The following is a 26,812-nucleotide window of genomic DNA, read 5'->3' as shown; positions in this document are numbered from 1 at the left end:
CCACTAGAAGTTGTTAGCAAGAACAAACAGGAAATTGACTTGCAAAGAGTAGCCACAGTATCCACAAACTTAGACAAACCAGGAATTGTCCAATCACATCCATCCATCCATTCATCCTCTTCCGCTTATCCGAAGTCGGGTCGCGGGGGGCAGCAGCTTGAGCAGAGATACCCAGACTTCCCTGTCCCCGGCCACTTCTAGCTCTTCTGGGAGAATCCCAAGGCGTTCCCAGGCCAGCCGGGAGACATAGTCACTCCAACATGTCCTGGGTCTTCCCCGGGGCCTCCTCCCGGTTGGACGTGCCCGGAACACCTCACCAGGGAGGCGTCCAGGAGGCATCCTGATCAGATGCCTGAGCCACCTCATCTGACTCCTCTCGATGAGCCCCTCTTGGATGACTGAGCTTCTCACCCTATCTTTAAGGGAGAGCCCAGACACCCTGCGGAGGAAACTCATTTCAGCCGCTTGTATTCACAATCTCGTTCTTTCGGTCACTACCCATAGCTCATAACCATAGGTGAGGGTAGGAACATAGATCGACTGGTAAATTGAGAGCTTTGCCTTACAGTTCAGCTCCTTTTTCACCACAACAGACCGATGCAGAGCCCGCATCACTACGGAAGCCGCACTGATCCGCCTGTCGATCTCACGCTCCATTCTTCCCTCACTCGTGAACAAGACCCCGAGATACTTGAACTCCTCCACTTGAGGCAGGATCTCGCTCCCAACCCTGAGAGGGCACTCCACCCTTTTCCGGCTGAGGACCATGGTCTCGGATTTGGAGGTGCTGATTCCCATCCCAGCCGCTTCACACTTGGCTGTGAACCGATCCAGAGAGAGCTGAAGATCACGGCCTGATGAAGCAAACGGGACAACATCATCTGCAAAAAGCAGTGACCCAATCCTGAGTCCACCAAACCGGACCCCCTCAACACCCTGGCTGTGCCTAGAAATTCTGTCCATAAAAGTTATGAACAGAATCAGTGACAAAGGGCAGCCCTGGTGGAGTCCAACTCTCACTGGAAATGGGTTCGACTTACTGCCGGCAATGCGGACCAAGCTCTGACACCGGTTGTACAGGGACCGAACAGCCCTTATCAGGGGGTCTGGTACCCCATACTCCCGGAGCACCCCCCACAGGATTCCCCGAGGGACATGGTCGAACACCTTTTCCAAGTCCACAAAACACATGTAGACTGGTTGGGCGAACTCCCGTGCACCCTCCAGGACTCTGCTAAGGGTGTAGAGCTGGTCCACTGTTCCGCGACCAGGACGAAAACCACACTGTTCCTCCTGAATCTGAGGTTCGACTATCCGACGGACCCTCCTCTCCAGAACCCCCGAATAGATTTTTCCAGGGAGGCTGAGAAGTGTGATCCCTCTGTAGTTGGAACACACCCTCCAGTCCCCCTTCTTAAAGAGGGGGACCACCACCCCGGTCTGCCAATCCAGAGGCACTGTCCCTGATGTCCATGCGATGTTGCAGAGACGTGTCAACCAAGACAGCCCTACAACATCCAGAGCCTTGAAGAACTCCGGGCGTATCTCATCCACCCCCGGGGCACTGCCACCAAGGAGTATTTTGAACACCTCTGTGACCTCAGTCCCAGAGATGGGGGAGCCATCGGACTCAATGTCCCCCACCTCCCTCGGGACAACACAACACATTTGGGCCTACCAGGCCTGACCGGCATCCTCTCCCACCATTGAAGCCAACTCACCACCAGGTGGTGATCAGTTGACAGCTCCGCCCCTCTCTTCACCCGAGTGTCCAAGACATGTAGCCACAAGTCCGACGACATGACCACAAAGTCGATCATCGAACTGAGTCCTAGGGTGTCCTGGTGCCAAGTGCACATATGAACACCCCTATGCTTGAACATGGTGTTTGTTATGGACAATCCGTGACGAGCACAGAAGTCCAATAACAAAACACCACTCGGGTTCAGATCGGGGGGGCATTCCTCCCAATCACGCCCTTACAGGTTTCACTGTCATTGCTCACGTGAGCATTGAAGTCTTCCAGCAGTACGAGGGAGTCCCCAGAAGGTATGCCCTCTAGCACCCCCTCCAGGGACTCCAAAAAGGGTGGGTATTCCGAACTGCTGTTCGGTACATACGCACAAACAACAGTTAGGACCCGTCCCCTCACCCGAAGGTGGAGGGAGGCTACCCTCTCGTCCACCGGGGTAAACCCCAATGTACAGGCTCCAAGTCGGGGGGCAATAAGTATGCCCACACCCGCTCGGCGCCTCTCACCGGGGGCAACTCCAGAGTGGTACAGAGTCCAGCCCCTCTCAAGGAGATTGGTTCCAGAGTCCAAGCTGTGCGTCGAGGTGAGCCCGACTATATATAGCCGGAACCTCTCAACCTCGCGCACAAGCTCAGGCTCCTTCCCCTTCAGAGAGGTGACATTCCACATCCCAAGAGCCAGCTTCTGTAGCCGAGGATCGGACTGCCAAGGTCCCCGCCTTCGGCCACCACCCAACTCACACTGCACCCGACCTCCTTGGCCCCTCCCATAGGTGGTGAGCCCATGGGAAGTATCCAATCACAGTCCAATGTAATCCTTTTAAGCTACAACTCTGTGATGTTACACATCACACACTTCCAGCTGACTTTAACTAACAACTGCATATCAACAAAGATAACAAATAGCACAAAATAGCGCTACGGCAAAAGGCATTTGTTTTTAGCATGGTGAAAACACTTCAAATCCAAAAAGTAATGAAAATACTGTATTCTTTGACCTCTAAAACATACGTTTACACTAAAAGAATCATACAGAAAAATATATAAAGCAAAAAAAAATCCTAATGAAATCATAACATCATTTTGTGGGATGGGATTGTCTCTGTGTACTTTGTTGCATATCCTGAGTACATCCAATTGAAGAGGATTAGTGACATTATGTTGACCTGAGTATGAGGTGGTGCATGTGTTAGTGAGATTAGTCACAATGATGCTATGACAGTCTGAAGCCTTGTTCAATTTTGTTGATTTTTTTTAGAAAATAATAAAGAAATGGAACTGTAGAGATATGGGTGTACCCAGCCTGCAAGAATGAAAGTCAATGTTCCCAAGCTCACCATGGAGGGTGCAACACTTCCATTCACTGATCAAAGAATGAAAGCAGACAAAGGCAGCTTAGCTGAGGAAACCCCAAAATATTAACACACTGTGAAAGCAAATGCTAGTAGGCAGTAGGCTTTTGTCTGCTTTCTCTGCTAGCTAACCTTTATATTTTGGCAGAATAGTGAAGTAGGCATCTATATTGCCATTGTTGTTCACATATTGGAATATTTAAATACTTGCTTTATTTGAATAGGCACCCAGCTGAGAGAACCTGGCATTTCCCACTGGTGGATGATTCATGCTTTGTTTTTCCAGCAGAAGTTAACTTAGGGTGCTGTTCAGACTCTGTTGGTACTATTCTTTTACTTGTCATATGGATGGTTAAAAAAAAAAAAAAACAGAAATTCATGTTAAGTTTGTTTCATTGAAAGCACTTCTTCCAAGATTCTAAAAAACACAAAGAAACTATAAGCAGAAGGACAGAATGCCTACTTGCTGACTTTTATTCATTTTGAAAATGAAAATAAAACTCCTGCCTTTGAGTTTTTTTGAAAAATCTAAAACAATTAGCAGTAGAGTCATATGTTGAGCACAGCATTTTATCAATCCATTTTATGAGCTTTTTTTCTAATCAAATGGTACGGGGAATTGGAGTTTATCCCAGACGCTTTGATGTTAGCCTATTACAGTACACAATTTTAAACACTCATTCACTCACTCACTCCAGCCAATTTAGAGTTGACAGTTAACAGAGAATATGTACCTTCTGAGTTAAAGAGAAAAGAGCAGCCCCCCCACAATGACTGGATTTTAAATAGACCTCTAGAATGCAAATAACTGTGCCCCATCTTTCCCCAAGGAGCTTTCAGACTTTAGCCCATCAGACATCATGGTCATCTGTTTCACACACACCTTTACTGATGTGGTTATCAGCTTGTCTATCTGTTGACATGCAATGTTTTAAAAATGACCCATGTGAACTCACTCATATCTTCCCTCATTCCTCTTGTAGCTATCCAACACTTAAAACGCTAAGTAGTCTGTTTGTGTCTGAGCAGGTTGATTCTGAACTTCCCTGTTCTCTGTAGCATTTCTATTGGTGCAGCTAAACTCAGGATATCTGTGTTTGTTTCACTTGTTTCGCCATTGTGTCTGACACTGATGACCACAATGACATCGCTGACTACACCCTGTGGAGATCAAAGATGCTGGTGCTTGGATGTTGCTCATCTGTCTACAGCTAATCACTTGAAAAATGGAGTGTGTTCTTGTAGGGATCTCGCACAATTGTGGACAATTTCTTCATTTTGATCTTCATATTTCTGGTGTGTTTATGGCTTTTACTATAATTTCAATGTATAATCATATGCAGTAGGTTTATAGGACCATTTTGTTATGTACGGAGTACAATGAAATTCTTACTTGCTTGTGCTAGTCAATTCTTACATGAAATAACTATGTTGACTTGAAATGTTACTTCAACAGCCCATGCAGCTCAGTGATATATTTTATGTATGCTTTTTTTAACTGTATCTGACTGTGTTATGACAATATAATGACCAGCACAGCAAGTTTCACTATTATTAAAATTATTGCTGGACGTACTCACAAGTAAGGAGAGTGTGTTGAGCAGATTGACAGAGTACTTTGAGAGGTTGATGAATGAAGAAAATGAGAGAGAGAGAGAAGGTTAGATGATGTGGATTTCCTGAACCAGGAAATGCAATAGATTAGCAAGGAGGAAGTAAGGACAGCTATGAAGAGGATGTAGGATGGAAAGGCAGTTGGTCCAGATGACATACCTGTGGAAGCATGGAGGTGTTTAGGAGAGATGGCAGTGGAGTTTTTAACCAGATTGTTTAATGCAATCTTGGAAAGTGAGAGGATGCCTAAGGAATGGAGAAGGAATATACTGTTTTTGATTTTTAAGTATAAGGGGGATGTGCAGAACTGTAGTAACAACAGAGGGATAAAATTGATGAGCCACAGCATGAAGTTACAGGAAAGAGTAGTGGAAGATAGGTGAAGAAGGGAGGTGATGATTAATAAGCAGCAATATGGTTTCATGCCAGAAAAGAACACTACAGATGTAATATTTGCTCTCTGAGGATGTTAATGGAGAAGTATAGAGTAGACCAGAAGGAGATGCATTGTGTCTTTGTGGACTTAGAGAAAGCATACTGTATGACAGGGTGCCTACAGAGGAGTTGTGGTATTGTATGATGACGTCAGGAGTGGCAGAGAAGTATGTAAGAGTGGTATAGGATATGTATGAGGGAAATGTGACAGTGGTGAGGTCTGCGGTGGAGTGACAGATGCATTCAAGGTATAGGTGGGATTACATCAGGGATCAGCTCTGAGCCCATTGTTATTTGCAATGGTGAAGGCCAGGTTGACAAACAAAATTAGATGGGAGTCCCCGTGGACTATGATGTTTGCAGATGACATTGTCATCAGTAGCAAGAGTAAGGAGCAGATCGAGGAGACCCTGGAGAGATGGAGATGTGCTCTAGAGAGGAGAGGAATTAAGGTCAATAGGAACAAGACAGAATATATATGTGTGAATGAAAGGGAGGTCAGAGGAATGGTGAGGATGCAGGGAGAAGAATTGGTGAAGATGGGTGAGTGTAAATAATTGGGATCAACAGTACAGAGTAACAGTGAGTGTGGAAGAGAGGTGAAGAAGAGAGTTCAGGCAGGGTGGAGTGGGTGGAGAAGAGTATCAGGAGTGATTTGTGGTGACAGATGGATAACAGCAAGAGTGAAAGGTAAGGTTTACAAGGTGTTAGTGAGACCAGCTATGTTATATGCGTTGGAGAATGTGGCACAGACCAATAAATAGGAAACAGAGCTGGAGGTGTCAGAGTTAAAGATGTTAAGATTTGCATTGGGTGTAACAAGGATGGGCAGGATTAGAAATGAGTACATTAGAGGGTCAGCTCAGGTTGGATGCTTGGGAGACAACCAGAGGAGAGATGCTGGGTATATTGCGAGAAGGATGATAAGCATGGAGTTGGCAAGGAAGAGGAAAAGAGGAAGGCCTAAGAGAAGGTTTATGGATGTGGTGAGAAAGGACATGAAGGTGTTGGGGGTAATGGAGAAAGATGCAGAAGACAGTTAGATATGGAAAAAGATGATCCGCTGTGTTAACCCCTAATGGGAGCAGCCTTAAGAAGGAGAAGAATTTATAACCTCTCCAGTGTATTGCTGTGGTATTATGGTACCCAAATAACTGTGCATGTAGACTGTTTCTGGCTGTTCTTCTATCCTGGACAAGCTCAATTTACTGTCTTTATAATGTTTATGTTTAGATATTGTCAGTCTGTCTGCAGCTAAACACCATTAAAATGAATTGCCCATTGTCAGGTCCTTAGTCTGACTCAACTGAAATGTTTCTTTTTTGTTCACCAATCTTGCTGACTATGCCATTTTTTTGTGTGGTAGGTCTTCAAGTCACTATGGACAATAGCCTCATTTTGAGACTCATATTTCAAATATAATTATAACTTTTCCTTTTATCTATGTCATATTCAGAGTGATTATCAGTTCATGAAAGGGACTAGTTTACTTAACTGGACATTTTTAAGGCTGCATGTTATATGTTTTGTTATTAAGTTTAATGTCACTGTTCTCTGTGCAAATGTTATGGACTCATTCATACAGGCAGACCAAGTATGGTACACAAGGGCTCAGCATCAGCATTTAGAATTGCCGAGCCAAGCACAGGACTATAGAGCTAAAGACAACTGGAGAATTGAATAGTCAGCCTAAAGACAGACTAGTATATTTCTGTCTTCTGTCAGCACACTATCCTCTTTCCTTGTTGGGAGAATGAGAACTGTATGTAGGCATTGTGCTATTCCTGTATTTTTGCAGGTGGGGGTTGAGTCCTTTCCTGTCCTTGTTTGGATCTAAAGAAGAAGCCTGCACATGGAGCAATCAGAATATAAGGATGGACCTATGGCCAACACATTTTGAAGCTGCCGGGCGGAAGATTATGTCTTCCGTCCGGTGAAAATACTTTCAGCGTGGCGACGAAAGATGGCAGACTGCGTAGGTCAAGACCCCCACATTGCTTGATAGAGTCTGTCATAAGCTTCCCGTCTGTAATACCGCGTGAACCCATCAGTAAAGTGAGCTAAATTATCCTTTATACTTCTCGTGTAATCTTGTAACCATCATATTGCATGCTGGGGGGGGGGGGGGGGGGGGGGGGGGATAATACCTTTTTTATTTATAATTATTTAAATTCAGGTTAATTAAAAACGCCGCAATTGAAAAGAACACATTTCCAGAGAGCTAATGCCTCTTAAGGAAACGCTGCAAAACATATATTTGGCCATGTTTGAGGGAGAAAGAAAAGCATTACAACATGGTATCAGAGTACACAATACAGCATTTGAAGAACAAAACGTAACTAGAACTTAGTAAATGAATAATTTTGTGCAGTTTTAAAAAAAATTGCATTATTAGTTAGTCTTGCAAGCATGTTTACAGCCCAATTACAGTCAAAATCCCACTCAGTCCTATAAAATCTTGTCCACTATTGTTTAGTCCATTTCAAAGCAGCAAATTCCACCCAAATACCCTCCATAAATGATGAATTAGTACTTAATTTGGATTAATAAATGGGTCTGGGTAGTTAAATTTCAAGAAACTAAATGCCTGATGTCCAATAGACCCCTGAATGATGTCAGAGGGTCCTGTAGCTGGAGCAACCACAGAGGGATCTGCCACTAGAAGTCTGTAGCTATATCCCTCTCCTGAGGTCTGCTGGAGGCTACCACACAGAGACTGATGCCTTGAAACAAATAACAAAAAGTTAGTGATGGGGTTGTCAGCGTGCATCTGCAAAAGGAAAAGTAGTTAAAGATTAATTTCATGCTGAAGAAGAAAGAAGATAAGAGATACAACAGTTTGGCTGTAGAGGCTTAATCAGATGTGTCACCGTAGTGTTGTGTCTCTTGTTTTCTCTCTTCTTTAGCATGGAAATAACCTTTAACTTTTTTTTTCCTTTTTCCCTTTTTTAATTGTTCCTTCTTAGTAATATTTTTGTGTCCATGTGGTCTGTGCTGTGAATTTTTGCTGCTGTGTATTTGCAGCAGTCACGTGCATGCATGTGCTCTGACATACAAATGCCCAGATCTTCAAAAAATCTGGATTCTCTTGTGGTCCAGATTTCTGGTGTAAGGATTTTTGTACTTTTACTTCTTTACTGCCAATTTTATGACGTTTATGGTTCACCGATTCTCCACAAGCATTTTGAGAACTTATGCCCTCTGGGATTTGCTGTGTTTTTTAGTGGATGACAGCTTTTGAAGCCTACAATTGCATTTTTGACACTTAATTAATGAGAATAATATAGCTTGTTTGTAATATATAATGATAATTTTCTTTAGAATAAGAGTGAAACTAAAAAAAAAACTTTTTTATGGCGGGGTGATTTAACATTAGTCAATTAAAGACAACAAAGCATGCAGGCTGAGGTAGTGTCAACAGTGCTGAACCTTAAAACAAAGGGTTCAGTCTCTACCTCTGACTGTATATTCGATAGCAAAACACTTAACCTGCCTATGCAGCAACAGCAAAATTATACATGGAAACATTGATCCTGGTCTTATTTAATACATTGAACATAGGATAGGAGCTTTATAAATACAATATATTTGTATTTCTTTATCATTAACTTACCATACAAAGTGTAAATGTACCTTAGCTGGCATATTCTGTTAAACCAAATGGTCTGGGAACCTGTTGTAGTGAAGTAAGCTGTAGTAAGCTGAAAGAACCATTCCTGACAGACTTGAGTCCACATCTTGGTGCCAATTGGGCAGATGGCCGTTTCTTTATAAAAGAAAAATGCTGTTCACATATAGAAAAATAACTAGCTATATTAAGCAGCCATTAATTCTTCCTGGTATTGTGGCTTGGACAGATGTAAAAAAAAAGTGAAACTGAAAGAAAATATGTATACCCTGCAATGGACTGACATACTGACAGCTTTAAGCCTACGCACACATGAACTGCCAAGAATCTCCAGTAATTGTAGAAACACGATTAATGCCATTTCAGGATGAATCTTGCTTCAGGCATGAATTCTAAATACACACACAAAGTTCTCAAATGTTTTTGAGTTGAATCCACAATCTCAGAAAATTAGGACATACATTGCATCAGTGATGTCATGCACCACAAAATCCTGGTCATTCCAGCATAGCAACATTATAGCAACTGTAACAAAAATTCCAGAAAATGGTGACACCTATGAAAAATAATGCTGTCATAAAAAAAGTAAAATCTAGAAAAATACTTTAGTAATGAAAGTAAACCATCGAATTTAATACTCAACCTTAAAAAATGAAATAAATCCAAACCTGTCACCAGGAGTGCAGGAAATGGCAGATTTAAAAAAAAAAAAAAAAAAGACTTAGATCATAACAGTTGCAATGTCCTCATATGCCTATCAAACTGGTGCTTTTGGCAGTTGTCACTTTCTAGTATAAACTATAACTTTTATATTCCTATCACTTCTCACAGGCTGAGTTTTGTCAGTATATGTGATGCATCTTGTACTTCATCTTTTACTTAAATTAGTGTTTGTTCTTCAGTTCAGTGGTATATTCACACACATTCCCACAAAACCGGACTTATTGTCTTGACCTTGAAGCCACACTGAAAAAGGAGCTCCCTTAGGACGTCCATTGGTTTTAAGTTATTCATGTGCTCTGAACCTGAGATTTCTGACCCAATGGGGGCTTTCTCATAATTTCTTACTGCTATTGAAGACAACATGGCTATGAATTCAACTGAGTCAAATATTGAAGTAATTCAATTTTAGTATCGTAAGGTACAAGCTCCATAAAGTTAAGACGAGAAAAGAAGAACATACTGATCACTACCTGAGATACACCAAGAATTCCTGCCAACACACTGAGCACCTATTTAATGTAAAAGCTACAAAATACCTGGTTTGATAAGGGTACCTTATACAGACTCCATTTTCACACAGATAGATACAAATGCATTTCAAACAAGAAGAGTATTTCTGTGGAACTCATCAGAAGATGCAATATTAATGTTGACAGTGAAAAAACCCACCACCAATATGGACCACTATGACCAGTTTGATGAACAGAGTCTCATGGGTTGATACTGCTAAGTCACTAATGCAAAGCAGAACAATAAAAGAATTGGTCTCAGTGTCTCTCAGGAACCATGAGGATTAGGGTTAGCAATGTTATGACTGGCAAGGAGAAAATAATAAGAAATGAACAGGAGAAATGCATTTTGGCTTAGGGAATCCGCTCGTAAGCACCTGTAAAGGTCAAACCGTATTTGACAAGGACTCCTTTGACCATTAAGAGTTATATAAACTGCTCAAAACAATTAAAGGAACACTTTGAAAACATCAGATTTCAATGGGGAAAAAAATCATGCAGGATATCTATATTGATATGGACTGGGTAATGTGTTAGGAACGAAAGGATGCCACATCACTTCAAGGAAATGAAAATTATCGACTTATAGAGGTCTGAATTCAAGAACACCCTGAAAATCAAAGTGAAAAAATTATGCGGCAGGCTAGTCCATTTTGCCAAAATTTCATTGCAGCAACTCAAAATCGTACTCAGAAGTTTGTATGGCCACCACGTGCTTGTATGCATGCTTGACAACGTCCAGTCATGCTCCTAATGAGACGACGGATGGTGTCCTGGGGGATCTCCTCCCAGATCTGGACCAGGGCATTACTGAGCTCCTGGACAGTCTGAGGTGCAACCTGGCAACGTTGGATGGACCGAAACATAATGTACTTGGTTGTATATTCGTTCATACCAACAACACTATAAATGGGGCCCATGGTCCTAGAAAATTTGCCAGGTGAAACTAGGTAACAGGTAGTCTTTCCATTAAATGAATTAACAAAAGTCAAAGCAGATGCTGTCTACATTGATTTTCTTAAGAAATAGGGCTTTCTTGAAAGAAACATATGTTTTTTCAATGCCAGTAAAGGAAAAAATGACAGGCCACAAGTACAAGCCTACAAATGATTGCATTTTAGTAATAAAAAACTGAAGCGACAATTGAACTGACATCATCAAAAACTGTTAACTGACAAGAAAACTGTGAACAAAACAATGTGAAATAGAATACATTCTTTCTTTAGAGATTAAGGATCCCAAAACAAAACACAAAAATGTAAATTAAGCATGCCATGGACCTAACAATGACCTTCACACCCTAGCCACATAAATGGTAATGCTCACTTCACAATAAAACCAGCTAAAGTATATAAGGGAGAGTTTGACTTTGTACAGAAACAAGACTTTGTTTATGTTTCACAAATAGCATTTACTTACAGTATGTAATAAAAACTATCAACTTTTAAAAGCAATACTAAAAATCAGGTGTCCAAATAATGTCAAGTTTTGGAAAGAAGGTAACAGTAAAGGATCCTAGTCCATTCCAGGCCATTGAATTTCATGTGAATGCCCTTGAAATACTGTATTACCTCACAGATATGCACTCTCTGAGTAGTATGACAGGTACAGATTCAAGCACACATATAAATAGTTCTCAAGGCAAGTGTTTATTGCTGATTGGGTCTGGTAAATACACATTGGTCTTGTGAATAAATAGGCACTTGCAAAGCAATGTCTGCCTTTCTGCATCTTCAGTCTTTATGGATGATATCAGCAATGCTTCAATCTCACATATGTAAATGGAGCCACATGCAACTACAATATAGAAGCAGGCAGCTAGAGCCGGAGCAAGCAAAAAGACACAAATAAGTGAATAAAGTGGCCTCTGCCCAAATAATTTGCAGAAGACACACTAGACACAATAACTGCTTCAAACAAATAAATGATTGTGAATGAAGGCAAGAGTCTCCGCATGAGAAGGCCAGCAGAACAGGATCTGCAAATGAGCTCGCGCAAAGAAAGAAGCTTGAACATGAAATTTTTCAACACGGGAATTATTCTTTTTTTCAGCGCAGTCTTTAGATGGTTTCATGCTTTACTGGGAATAAGCCAATGCTCCAGCACCTTGGCCAAATCCAAATCCTTTAGGTCCAAAGTTTTTGGCATAACATCCTGTCAACAAACAAATGATTAAGAGTAGCATTAATTTTCAGTGATAATATTTATACGGTAATCATGTTTAGGAACTAACTTATCCATTGTTCATCACAGAAAATAGAGAAAAAAGATTTCTACTTAATCAGCACACGGACTGTTTGAGGTCTCCTGTTCTACGACAAAACCTGTCAATTCCTATGCATGTGATGGTAAATAAGAAGGAGCCACTGATTTTCATCAGTGCCTGGTCACTTGGCTTTGTTGCCGAGTGATTCATTTGCAATACTTCTTAAACAATGTGGAGGCACTGTAATGTTGAAAAGTGAGTATAGCTGCCTACAGCAACAAGGTGACTTTTATGTCACACAGCCTTCTCTAATGGACACAAAGAGATTAGGAATCTCGACTGACAGCACAGACTCAGTGGGTTTCTTCAGAAAACCTCCCTGGCACTTTCCCATTGATGTAGAAGAGGCTAAGATGATCTGCTCATGGTAACATGTGAGACACCAGCTGAGCCCAGATGCAAATCTGAAGGTACCTCACATCCTCCTCTGAAACAACAGGAGACTTGCTCAAGGAGAAAAGGAGGACTTACAGCGTGTCACAGCTTGTTCCAATGGACACTAGGAATTGGCTCAATGAAATAGCATGATTTCTTCATGTTTTATGCAAAAGTTTTTAAATAAAAAAAATCTATTAAAAAACTGAGCAAGAAAGACATTTATAAGGACATGCAGGTGTCCTTTGGACTACATGACATGGTTTCCCATTCTTTGCACCATCCTAAGTGTGCTCAGAATCATTTCTCCCTAACCAGTCTGGTAAGATGCTTACCCTTGCAGAAAATCTCGCCATCCTTGTCTGCCAAGGTAGTGGACTCCAGGCCCTTGCCACACTTTGCACAGCGGAAGCAGGACTTGTGCCAGGCCTGTAAATGAGTCGGGAGAACACAATGCACATGTGATCAATGCCAGGGAAAACTGGAAACACTTGTAACCAGAGGTGAGTAGAGTAGCAAAAAATTGTACTCAAGTAAGAGTAGCGTTACTTCAAAATAATATTACTCAAGTAGAAGTAAAAAGTAGTCATCCAAAAAATTACTCAAGTAAGAGTAAAAAAGTACTGAGTAACTGTTTGATCATAATAAATTATTTATTTTTTAGAAATGTTGTAATAAGACAGACAAAAATATAAAATAATGTGCAAATTCTGCTATTTCTAAATAATAAAATAAAAAATGAGTAAAAATAAATAACATCTTTACAAAATAAAGATGCACAAATAACAAAAAGTTCCAAATCTCAGTTTTTCACAACAAAGCTTTTGAAGCCATTACCTACAGTAGGTAACATGTATAGTATGTTTGAACAGTGCGAACTACTTACAGTGACAAGATATACTGTACACTGACAGTATAATACCGCATATTCACTTGCCTTCCAAATAGCACAGCTGATAGAAAATAACATTAGAACAAGGCAGCTTGTGCACGTACAAGTCTCACTTTACCTTGACTGTGTGTCTGTGCATGTTTGGTTAAAACGTGCTTGTTCTTCACTCAGTGAAGTGATGGTTAAGCTTCAGCAGGAGTTGGTTCTCATTTTTCATGTATTCTTTCTTTCCCTGTCCGCTGTCTGTGAGGAGTTTGTGCCACTATGCCGCCACAGTTTGTGTGTGGTCATGTGACTGCAAGGCTACGTCTGATTGGTGAAACGGAGTCTTGTGATTATTGTTGCTGCATCTGATTGGTGAAACGGAGTCTTGTGATTATTGTTGCTATGTCTGATTGGTGAAACAGTCATGCAATAGATCCACTGGCGGCTTCTCTCTGGCAAAAATATAGCATACAGTATATAATGGAAAAAAAGTAACAATTCGAGTGTTGCCTAATGTATCGGAGTAAGAGTAGCGTTACTTCTTCATAAATGTACTCAAGTAAAAAGTAAAAAGTATGGTGCAGTAAAACTACTCTTAGAAGTACAATTTTTTTAAAGTTACTCAAGTAAATGTAACGGAGTAAATGTAACTCGTTACTACCCACCTCTGCTTGCAACTATGTGTGTGGATTACTGTTGCCCTCAGCTAGCGTTTTCTGTGTGTGTCAAAACCTGAATCAATGAGGAGTCCCAACACACCCCGGAAAATTCAAGGCAGCTTTTTGTGCTTTCTTGACTGATTTCATTTGTTGCAAAGTTTCAAATGAGAAATACAAGGAAAATAGGATTCTTTGAGGGGAATGGAGTTTGAGCACTGTTTACAAGAGTGTTAATTTAATAATCCTGTTCCATTGCTGGACCACATCTCAGCAGCAACAGGAAAAAGGCAGGAACCAACTAAGTTAAATGCTGATTGTTTCCCTCTTGAGGGAAAACAGAACGCGGTATTGAAACAACATCCCAGTGATACTACATGATTTCTTGTAAAGTGATGTAATTTCTGCTGCTCTCTGGAGCTTCATCTTCAAATTTCATCCCTTAAAATATAAAGAAAAATAGACAGAAAGGCAACTCACCTTGCCTGCTCCAACAACCTTTTCAGCAGCATAAACAGCTTGGCTGCAGCGAGGGCAAACCTCAGAGCCTCCAAATTTCTGGGCAAATTTTGAAGTGTTAGGGTTGTTGGTTGGTCGATGAGATCCCTGTCTGTTCAAAACCAAAAAAAAAAAGAATAAATGATGGTAAGCATAAAATAATTTGGACATTTTTTACAATAATAATTGTAAATTATTCATTCTTCTATTTTTCTAGCCCCCAATCCAGTTCAAGTCAATCCTAGCAGCACAGAGCACAAAGCAGGTACCAATGCAAATGTATCATAGAGCCCACTGCTGCACAATCCCACCCTCACTTACACTGGCTCAATTTATTTAACTACCTGTACTTGTATGGTTTAGACATATGGGTGGAATACCAGAGTAATCTCTCTATATAAAAGACAATGTATGTGTGTATGTATGTACTGTATATTGCAGTATCACTTCCGAACGGCTTGATTGATTTTCATGTTTCTCATTTGTCGTCTAAAAATACTGTAGGGTGAAATCAACCCTAACCCACCCCCTTCTGGGTAGGGTGGGGTGGGTGATCATGCGGTGTTGTATGCATGTTATCATCCAGTTGACACTCAGAACGACCACCAGAGGGCGAACTGGAGGTGATTGCCAGCATTCTTTATATTTGAGCACCACAGCGCCCCTGGTGCTTTTGAAATTAAATAAGAGTTGTCCGGTTCCGAGCGTCAACTGGATGATAACAAACATACAAGACCACAAGACAAGCACATTAGTGAGTCTTCATTGTTTGTTAATTTTTTATTTTTAAAGTTGTTTTTTTTTTAATTATATTTTTCTCAAACAATTAAAAAAAAACACTTTATTTTTCTCCAGGGCAATGCTGGGTATTTCAGCTAGTTAAAAGAAAAAAAAAAAACACACAGTTGTGGTAAGAACATACAAACTCCACACTCCCAGATCAATATCTGAACTCAGCCTCTGATATCCCATAACACATCTTTTGAGTTCAAATTCCACACTGTCATTGTGAAGTTTTTATGTTCTCTCTGTGTCTGTGCGGGTTTTCTTTCTGCATCCACAAAGACTTCCTGGTTAAGTTAACTAAATTGACCTGAGCGTCAGTACAGGTGTTGGTCCAGGGTTTTTGCTGACCTTGCAGCAGCCCTCCATGAATCTGAATTGGATTAGGTGGGCATAAGAATTTATGTATCTGTGTATGCACAATAATCACTGATTCTTGGAAAAGTCCACATTCTTATTGATAAAAGAAACATTCATTAAATAATATGAGCAGGGGATGCTCCTAATTCGGAATGTCACATGGCACATAACTATGAAAGTTAGAGGAAACAGTGAGAGGAAATAATAGATAATATTATATAGCACGTGTAAACAACAATCTCATCACAATAATAAACAACACAAAATTCAAGTACCATAAATGTGTGAAAAAATATAATAATACAAAGGGAACAGGGCTGATGATCGAGTGAATTTCCAAATTATCAGTTTCAAATGAATCCACTAAAACTAGACAAGGCTGCAGAAGCCCAAAAGAGATTGTCTCCTACAGAGACAGAGTCCAAAAGAGATAAAGGCATGGTTTTCTACTATAGGCAATTTAGTCTGAAAGGCAGTCAGAAAGTTGTGGAATCAAGATCTAAGTAGGCTTACAGATGTGAAAGTAATGAGATGATCCTGGAGATGCTCATAAGAATACGTAGTAGCACTAATACATTTCTTAACAAGAAGCTAATTCACATACTGGCAGCCAATGTACTCACAGCACTCTACAGATGTTCTCAAATTGTGCCCTCTGCTGCCAGAATAAGATCAAACACCTATGAGGCTAAATTGGATTAATTAGATGACAAAAGAAACAGGATAGACAGATGGATGGTACCCAATGCAGGAATGATATGTCTCGAGTGATGCCAGTGTGTTTCATTTGTTTTACAAGAAAGCATGCAGTTCTTTTAAATGTACTGTGAAAAGATGTGCACATCTTTGAAAAGTGTTACAACACAGTAAACATAATGGGAATGATAACATTCATTTCAGTGCTATCTGAAAATGAACATGCTCTAACAAATAAACCTGAAAGACTTCCATGTATACTTAAATTCATTCAAATTATTCATTCAACAAAAATCACATTTTTCTAATTTAATGATCCATCCATTTATTTTCAAATATGCTTAATACAATGGAGGGGTGGTAGAACCTGGCCGGTGAGATGTAGCAACAAAAACAGCAGGACACAACCCTGAATGAGGCAGCAGTCTGTCTTTGGGGACATTTACACACACACACACACACACACACACGCACTCACCCACACAAGACCACCGGAGAGTGTCCTGTTAAGTGGATATGTGAAACTTTGAGATGTGGCAGGAGAAATACATGCAGACATGGGCAGAACATGTCAACAACAAACAAGTGCTGACTGGAAAGGGATTGTAATTGAATCACTCAGAGCTGTGAGGCAGGAGAACAAAGTTTAACTATTCCTTAAACAAATTATAATCTGTATTAGGTGCACCAGACCAGGAGTACATGGTTGGCAAATTATTGGAGAGTATTTCAAAATGTGAATAAAAGTAAGAAACTCGTTCTGGTTCGCTCATAACCGTTGTTTCCCGTGCCTAGTCCTGCAGTATCATTGTACCATCTAAGTTTTGTTCCAACATACAGTATTAATCACTGTCCAGCATCTGTACAGATGGAACTATATATTATTTTGTGACCTGATAGCTAACCCCTTGTCCAGTGTCTTGCCTTATGCCAGATGCAGCCAAGGTAGGCTCTGACCCATCTCAACCCTGAATTGGAATAAGCAGGTTTAGATAATGGGTGGACTTAATGGTGGTTTTCATTTTGTTGCTTCTATGTTAATATTGAAATTTCCTACCTGACTTGGTTTATCTTTTCTATGTAGTTTAACAAAGATGTTTATGTATTATTCACTTGAACTTGATTAGTTATTGCTTAAGAATGTATGGTAGTACTTTTTTCACACTGCTGATTACAGGAACCCCTGAATGATAAGCACACACACGAGTAGATGTAAATTTACGTGTCCTCATTGGGACACATTGGTATTTCTACTGCTGTGTACTGTCTGTTAATTCCGATTTGTAAAAAGAATTACTTTAAAAGAAACTAAAGGAAAAATCTGATAACAAATGAAACTAATAAGAAAACTAAGAACTGTGACCCTAAACAGGATCAGACAGATTCAAAAACAGAACACAAAAGCTGTTCCCAAACCAGAGATGTATGCTGCTTATATTGTGGCCCAGTGGGGCAAACACATTCAAAAGAAAACAGTCACCACTGCAATGTCAGGTTTTAGAACAGAACAGGAAATAAAAACATAAATCAATGAAATTGTTAAGCACTGGCTGAAATGGTGAATTGGAAGGCGCTCTGCTGTTGGAATTTAAATCTGTTTTATATTTCAAATGGAATTTGTGTATTTCAAAAGGATGAAGGTTGTGGCTATCCCCTGTTCATGTTGACAACATATGTGAGTTGAGACTGAATACAAGTGATAGCCGAAGCAGACAGATGGGGTGTAGGGAGGCCACGACTGAATATTCTTGGTGACTAAATATATTTGTAAATGCTAAATTCATTACTCACGTCACAGGCCACTTCGGTCATCTGTGAAGCTTGTGTAAGATAACAAATTAAACAAAATATGAAAATGACAAAACATATCAAATAGTGTTAAACTGCCACTTCACTGTTGTAGAGAAAGAGTAAATGCAGCCCAATCTAAAATGCAGATTATTCAATTAGTTTCTCCTGCAGTTCCCCACTTAGCCAGGGAGAAGAGAGAAGCACAACTAACTGACACACAGGAACAGTCCACAGACTAACATATATAAGGATAAATACCCATAACCATCTCTGATCCAGCCCCTCCCCTTCTCAACAGCTGTGCACTCTTTGGATGTGTGGCAATAATCCATGGATGGGCTGATATTGAAGTAAAGCAGAAACAAGGATTAGCAATGCACAGACATCCCTTAAAATGGATTTTATCAGATGGCTGGATAGATTTAGCCAAATATGTAAGCATAGTGTTGCATGAAATTCAACTAGCTTTCATTAATTAAGGTGCAAAATACAGGGGTTTTGGGTGTCCAGGGTCCCTGATTAACACTTTGGACCCCTTAAATGCCTGAAAATCAAAACTGTGGAGAGTAACCAAATAAAAAAATTAAAAAGCTGGTGTGTAAAATTCTTTTGTGTCTGTTACTGGGCTTGTGAGAAAATATTGTAGCAGTCGGCAGACAGTTCATCACGGGCAGGAAGAGGAGAGAGGTTAGAGGCATAAATGGCTGCAGCCCTCCAGCAAGGAATGGAAGTATATCTTTTACTAAGTCTTATTTGGATTCAAGAAAGAAGGTACATTTTAGATTTGCATCAGGTGAAAATTTTCGCTGGGTTTAAATTTATAGGTAAAAATCAAAAATTTTTTGTTTGGAGAATTTATATTTCTAAAACTGCAATTGTGTTACTGTATTAGTTTTCTAATTACTCTTTTACTTTAATAATTTTTTGAAAAAATTTTTGATACCGTTCTGTTTCATTAATGTATGACACCACGATTGAGTGTTTAGCATTCTCCATTGCCGTAACAATTTCCACGATCTATTGCATGAGCGATGACGTCATGTTCAGTAACAGTACAAAGAATCACCTTGGGACTTTATTCATTATACGAGATTGGACAAAAACATAGCAATTTACGAGACTTTCTTTATGACTTTCTGCTTACTGACCCCTCAAAACTCTCTTTTGACAACTATTCTTTCAGTTTGCATTTTGATTCTCTCAATGTGTTTTCTATGGCCTTCCTTTATCGAGCTTGCTTTGTTTTCCTGACTATGGTTATCTCCAGGATCTTGGATTGAAAATTATGCTAAACCCTGAGATAAGGTGTACCTCTTCCGAGATTGATCTGATAGCGTCAAAACAGCAGGCACAAAGGAAACAAATGTAAGAACAAGCTACTGGCATTTATTTCAGTCTGTTTAATGAAATGGTACCTATGGCTAAAGAAGTTCAAATTCTGCCATTGCACAGTCTAACAAATGTTCATTAAGAAAAGCAAGTGGAAATAAAATTGTTAGTAGTGGAAAATTGGGAAATGGCTGCCATTCACTTTTTAACAGCTTAAAAAATGTACCTGCAATAGTTAATGGTACAGAAATTTTAGTCATAATTGATAGTGGAGCAGATGATGATTTTGTTAGTGTCTCACTGCTCCAAGTATTAGGTATTAAACCTGAACCTCTGAAATTAAAGCCACCAATTTTTTCTGCGGATGGTAAGCCCATTGTTAATGGTCCTTTAGAAGTTATCACATGTCTTGTTCATTTACAAATTGGACTATTTATCATGAATCCATTTCCTTCTTTGTAACTCAGTCAATTAATACAATAACTAATTTTAGGCTTAGCTTGACTACAAAAATATAATCTAGTACTGACTGGAAAAAGAAGGATATACTAGCATGGAATCATATGTGTATCCAGAACTGTTTGATTATTGTTCATCCTTCAGTCTGTTATTCTGACATTAATATCCTACCAAATGAATACAGCACATTTTTAGATGCATTTAATTAAGGCTACTCACATGAACTACCAGCTTATATGATTTGCCTAAGGCTCCTTTTCCTATAGGGAAACTATTCTCTTAGTCATCCTGAGACAATGGCTATGGAAAAGTATATTAAAGGCAATCTGCAAAATGGTTTTATCTTCTAATAGTCCTGTAGGAATTGGCTTTTTGTATGTAGAGAAGAAAGATGAAGGTCTACAATCTTGTATAGGTTATAAATCAGTAAACTGATTAAAGGTGAAAAATAATTATCCTCATCCTCTCTTCTCTTCTAAATCAAGTCAGGGGGTCTTTAATTTTTACCAAGCTCAACTTGCAAATCGCTTATAATCTGATTACAACATATGGCCATGACGAGTGGAAGACTGCATTCAATGCCACCACAAGGCATTGCGAATACTGAGTAATGCCCTATAGATTGGCTAATGCACCCACCATAGTTCAGGTATTTGTTAATGACATTTTTTATGATATATTAGGGAGTTTTGTACTGATTTATATAGATGATGTTCAATCCTTTCTAAAGAATATCAAAACTAACATATTACATGTTAAGGAAGTACTACAATGTCTTAGAATGAACCTTATTTTTGTGAAGCTTGAAAAATGTTAATTTCATACTGAGAAGGTGTTATTTTTGGTCTATGAGATCACACAAAAAGAACTGGCAATGGACCAATTCAAAGCCACAGCTATTTTAAACTGAACAGCGCCTGAGAATGCTGAGCAAGTACAGTGATTCATGAGATTCACTAATTAATATAAAAGGTTCATAAAGTATTTTAGCACCAATAACTTAACTTAAAAAATATATAATAACTTCTGTTGGACTCAAGAAGCACAGAATGCCTTTGAAAAAATTAAAAGTGCTATATACTAATAGCTCCTACCTTGAGACATCCTGACCCATTTTAACAATTTATTTCAGAAGTGATATGTCTAGTATTGATGTAGGGACCTTCTTATTACAGGAATATTCAAACAATGACCTATACACATCTACTGTATATGCTTCGTTTTCAAAAACTTTCTCCTGCTGAAAGAAATTATGATGTAAGTGACTTGTAAACTCTTGGCCATAAAACTAGCATTAGACAAATGGATGCTTTAGTTTAAATGGGCAAAATACCTTTTTGTAATGTTTTTACGGACCATAAAAAATTTGCTTTCTTAAAATCTACTACATGACTAAACGCTTGACATGTTATTTGTTCCCTTTTCTTTAGCAAATTTTATTTTGAAATTTCTTATTGTTCCAGGAGGAACAATGGTAAGGCAGGTGCATTGTCACATATTCACAAACCTGATAATATTCAGAAAAATACTGAAACCATTAACCCTACAAAATAAATTTGTAGGTGCTACAATTTCAACTCCTCCTTCTTCTTTGAAAGATAGCATCTGGTCAGCTCAATCTTTTAAACCTGTCATCCTTAATTTACTATGTTCTTCATAATCGGAAAGGTCCAATGTTGAATTGGTCTAATGGGTCTACAATGTTTTGCCACCCTTGAAGATCTCAGACATTAGTGAATCTAAAATAATACTTTAAGTAGGAAAATATGCAGAAAAAAACAAGAGATCACAATTCTGTATGCAGAATCTATTGCAGGTCTGAACCATTTCTTGGATTATCCATCATTTTGATGCAGTCTATCTCATGCCCATTTCAACTGTGGAAATCAGTTTTAATTAATTTTATCAGCGATTAAGGTTATAATACAATTTTTGTTTTTGTTGAATATCTTACTATTACAATTTTATTCTGCTGAAGAAGTTCTCTTCTGCCAAGGAGTAAGTTTAAATGGATTCCTATCTTCAGTTCTTTCTGACCAAGGATCACAATTTATGGAAAGTGTTTTGTAGGTTTATGGGTTATACTGTAAATATATCATCCAGTTACCACCCTGAAACTAATGGCCAAACTGAGAGAGTAAATTAGGATTTTGAAAAATTCCTTCAGTGTATTATTCATTTTTGTCAAAAAGAATAGAGTGATCACTTACTTGCTTAATTGTGAGAAATGTTCTTTATCATTCAGTACTATGATTGTCACAGTTTGAATGTTTGTATGGAATTCATCCTCATCTTTTGGTTTTTTTCTAAGTTTCTTCATCAGCACTTAGTTTATCCGATTATCTGAGGAATCTACATTTCATGTGGCAGCTGGATCGGAAGAAACTAAAAATGGCAGATGAGTCAGCTAAGCGATTTGTGGATGGTAGAAGGAGAACTCCTCCTATATTTAAAATTGGACAAAAATTGTGGCTTGCCACCCATGATATTCGTCTACGGGTTCCATTCTATAAGCCAGCACCTAGTTAAATTGGCCCCCATGTCATTAGAAGATTAGCTGGATGAGTATCCTGTAGTTTAGAACTTCATGCTCCATTTAAAATTCACTCATCCTTCCATGGTTCTAGGTTAAAACCCGTTGGTAATTACCTATATTATTTCCTCAAAACTTCCTCAACAACTGTTTCTGTTGATGGGTCTGATGAATATTAAGTTCAGTACATTGTGGATGCAAAGAATATGTTTCATGTGGTTTCAGCAGTCACTAATAGCATCTGTGGCTAGTTGAAGGTGACTAAATTGATCCGCAGTCAGCTTTGTGCTCTGGTAGATGATTGCTATACCAGTTTGTACCCTTGTTCAGGCGGCATTCTTACTCATCCTGCTTTATCCCAAGTGCCTCTCCCTTGTCCATGCTCAGCGTTCCTGCTCCTTGTCCATAACCATAGCCTTTCGGACCATACTTCTTGGCATAGCATGCTTTGCAGTAGATCTCCTCTCCATGAACAGCTACTGTGGTGCTGTCCAGGTTCTTCTTGCACACCACTGTAAAGCAAAAAGATGACCACACACAAAGAAAGAAAGAAGAATTGGTGAGACTTTCCTGATTAGACAAAGAGAGAATGTTATCACCAATGTTGTCCTTGATTGTATCACATCTACAACATGCATCTTCTATACTTCATCCAAAAGGGAAGCTTTTGGTGTTTGCTTCCGACACTTTGTAGTTATTCACAGACAGCCAAGATGGTACCATATACTGCATGTTATTTTCTAATCATCATCATCATCCATCCATTATTAACCCACTTGATTAGGGAGAATGCAATCATGGATAGAAGTTCATTATAATGCACACCCCCATACTCACTCATACTGTTGAAATTCAGAGCCATCTTAACATATGGGTACAACGGGCACTGGCCAGGGGCCCATAATGTTTCTTATTCCTATGTATGTTTCTGTTATACTATGAAAAGAGGGTCCCCAGCAGAGGCCTATGATGCTGTTAAGACACCACTGTTATCACCAGTTGAACTAACCCACATGTCTTTGGGATATATGAGGAAATCATATTACCTGCATAAATCTGAATGAATATGAGGAGAATTTGCTAACTCCACCTATAGACAGTGAATTGGCTGTAATTTAAATGCAGGTTTATAGAGCTGAGAAGAGGACTGTGCCGCCTTTCTTATGGGTGGATTTTGGTGCAAGTGGGAAAGGTGTAATGTTCTTCTAAACAGGACAAGTGTTTGAATATCATATTAGGCAGTCATTATATATATATATTATATTGGCAGTCCAGTCCAATTATATATATATATATATATAATCTATACTAATAAAAGGCAAAACCCTCACTGACTCACTGACTGACTGACTGACTGACTCATCACTAATTCTCCAACTTCCCGTGTAGGTGGAAGGCTGAAATTTGGCAGGCTCATTCCTTACAGCCTATTTACAAAAGTTAGGCAGGTTTCATTTCGAAATTCAAAGCGTAACGGTCATAACTGGAACCTCTTTTTTGTCCATATACTGTAATGGACTGCAGCTCGCTGGCCGTGGGAGGCGGAGTTGCGTCATCACGCCTCCCACGTAATCACGTGAACTGACTGTGAACCCTGTACGTACAAAACAAGGAAGAGCCCCAAAGAGAGCTGAAGAAAACATTCATTACACAATTGAGAAGGCAGCGAAACAATAAGAAGCGAAGCACGGTGTAAACCGTAAGTTTAAATTAAGTTAAAATTAAAAGTCCAAAAATTTTCTTTCGCGGTGCACCTGAGGGACCGCCCATAAATAAAGTTGTGACAACACAATCTATGGACAATCGCCAATAAAAACAGTTAATTTTACAAGTTTGAAAGACATTTTATTAATAAAGGAATCAAAAGATAAATCTTAAATTTAATTAATGTGAACGTTGAGATTGTTTTTCAGCACATATGAGAGTGATGCGAGGATCAATTTTCGAAAGACAGACACGCATTTCCTTGTCGATCATCTGAAGTCTCTCGCGTTTCTTAGACTTCATTTCCGTAAGTGTTGAAAAACCTTGCTCACAGAGAGATAAGAGCTTCCAAATGGTAAACTGGAAAAGGTCACTGAATTTACAAAGTTTACTGTGTTGATTAGCGGTGTCAGAGCGAAAATAAGGTTAATTTTTCCATAGTAATACTCAGACGATTAAGTGGTGAGAGCTGCAGCTACAGCGATACTCTCTCGTGGACAAAAGACGAAATGTAGCGTTCGTATCTTCTCGTTCTATATTTGCTCCGCCTTCTTCTATCCGTACAGTAAGCTTCTAACAACGAGACTTTTTAAGTCTTACGAGATGTGTTTTTGACACCGCTGGTGTTGATATTATGATGAATGGTGAACAGCGAAAATTTTAACTTGCATTCAAAATAAATACATTTGTTTATTCAACAATCTGATTAACCGTTATCTGTTTTTCCAACATAAAATATTTTTTTTAAACATTACCTTTTTAATCAACCAAAAGTTCAAAAACACTAGCAACTTTAAATATTTTACAAAAGTTTTCATGCCGCCCCTAGAAAATTCCACGGCACACTGTGCACCGGTTGCCCGACAGTGGCCTATGTAGGCAAGTTAGGCATGACATCAAGATAAACCCTACTCTTTTTGAAAGATGTCCAGGGATCTTTAACGGCCACAGAGAGTGAGGGCCTTGGTTTTGCATTTACTCTGAACGATGGCGTCATTTATACAGCAGTGTCCCCGTCACTGCACTTGGGTATTAGAATCCACACAGACTGCAGGGTATGTACCCCCTGTTTGTCTCACTAACACCTCTTCCAGCAGCAACCCAAGTTTTTCCTAGATGGTCTCTCATCAAAGTACTGGCCGGGCCCAAATATGCTTAGCTTTGGGTGGATGACCTGTTCTAAAGTTCAGGTGGTATGGCTGAAGACTTAAGTGAATCTCACCTGTATGTCTCTGAAATGCTGAAAAACATTAGATGACTGTGACTGTCAAACAAAATCCAAACAGACAGTGATTGGAAGCTGTTAACAAGCAGCATTAATCATTACAACATCAAATGCATTGATAAACAATTTTATTTTACGTAGCATCTTTAGGGTGTGAACACAATTCCACAGCACTTTACAAGTACTGTATTTAATTAAAAAAAATATGCATCCATACATGTTTTTTACAGGTTGAGAACTTGCTCAGAGTCACACAGTGAGGTACGTGAAGAGTCAGTTAGTAACCTGGTTTAAAGATTTGATAAAACCAAATAGTTTTAATGGTCAAACACTAAAGCAAAGCTGTGACAATGATTTGGGTGATATAAAGATCAAGTGAATTATCCAAAATTAGCAGACATTAGACTGATCCAATGCAATCACCAAGTTATAGTTCCAGACATAATCTGACCTGACATTTTTTAAAATGTCTGAAACACAGTAAGTCCTTGAGGAAGACAATCAGTCAGCAATGTGTCAGTCCCTATCATCTTTATCTATTCTTGTTTTTTTAAATAGGCAATATGATAAAGAAACCTGATGAAAGGTCAACAAAACTTATTTTGCTCTTCAAGATATAGTGACAGCTTTTACAACATGGTAAAATTGTTTACTACTGTGTTGTCACTGGTCAAGTGAGTAATAAAAGGACAGCAACCTTCATTTTTGTATAGTACCTTTCTTATCGTAACTTACATTCCGAAGTGCTTTAAATGTAAAGAACTACAGAAACACTGCAAAGTTTAATGACTCACTATGGGACACAAAATAATTAATGAAGGAATACAAAATAGTAACCTTCTGATTTAAGGTTTGAAGCCTTAAAAACTAGGCTAGGGAGAAGTGACTACATTCTATACTGTGCACCACTTTGGGGTGAAAAAAGTAGGGAAAGCGAAACACTAACATTGGAATAATGCATTTTTGGTGTTGGTACAATGAAATGTGCAATATCCTGTTTTCCATTCTCAACATGTCCCCTCAGGGATTTTATCCTATAGTTACAAACAAAAGACAACCCATGAACAATGTTTAGGTTCCAGATGTTAAATTCTTGTAACAGAGGAGGTTTCATTTACTTACTCTTATAAAGGATGAGTGTCTGCAGCTGTGTGCTGTTAGTCAAACAAAAGCAATAAAAAGGAGCAAATATGTAAGTGTTGTGTGCTTCTGTTTTCATCTTATTTCTTCATTACAATTAGTTAGAA

At 39.2% G+C, this 26,812-nt stretch overlaps 1 protein-coding gene across 1 annotated transcript in view; it reads right to left on the bottom strand.

Annotated features, from left to right (window-relative positions):
* Nucleotides 1-11,643: 11,643 nt before the first annotated feature.
* The window catches only part of csrp1a (cysteine and glycine-rich protein 1a), a 29,390-nt gene continuing 14,221 nt past the window's right edge, over nucleotides 11,644-26,812 (bottom strand). The window contains exons 3-6 of the mRNA XM_028796976.2: nucleotides 22,980-23,148; nucleotides 14,668-14,797; nucleotides 12,990-13,083; nucleotides 11,644-12,167 (exon numbers count right to left, since the gene is read on the bottom strand). Of these exons, the coding sequence (XP_028652809.1) occupies nucleotides 12,091-12,167; nucleotides 12,990-13,083; nucleotides 14,668-14,797; nucleotides 22,980-23,148 (470 nt within the window). The 3' untranslated portion in view covers nucleotides 11,644-12,090. The remainder of the gene's footprint in view (nucleotides 12,168-12,989; nucleotides 13,084-14,667; nucleotides 14,798-22,979; nucleotides 23,149-26,812) is intronic.

The sequence above is a fragment of the Erpetoichthys calabaricus genome, chromosome 3 (assembly GCF_900747795.2).
Source record: "Erpetoichthys calabaricus chromosome 3, fErpCal1.3, whole genome shotgun sequence".
NCBI lineage: Eukaryota > Metazoa > Chordata > Cladistia > Polypteriformes > Polypteridae > Erpetoichthys > Erpetoichthys calabaricus.
This window is presented reverse-complemented; position numbering and strand designations above follow the sequence as displayed.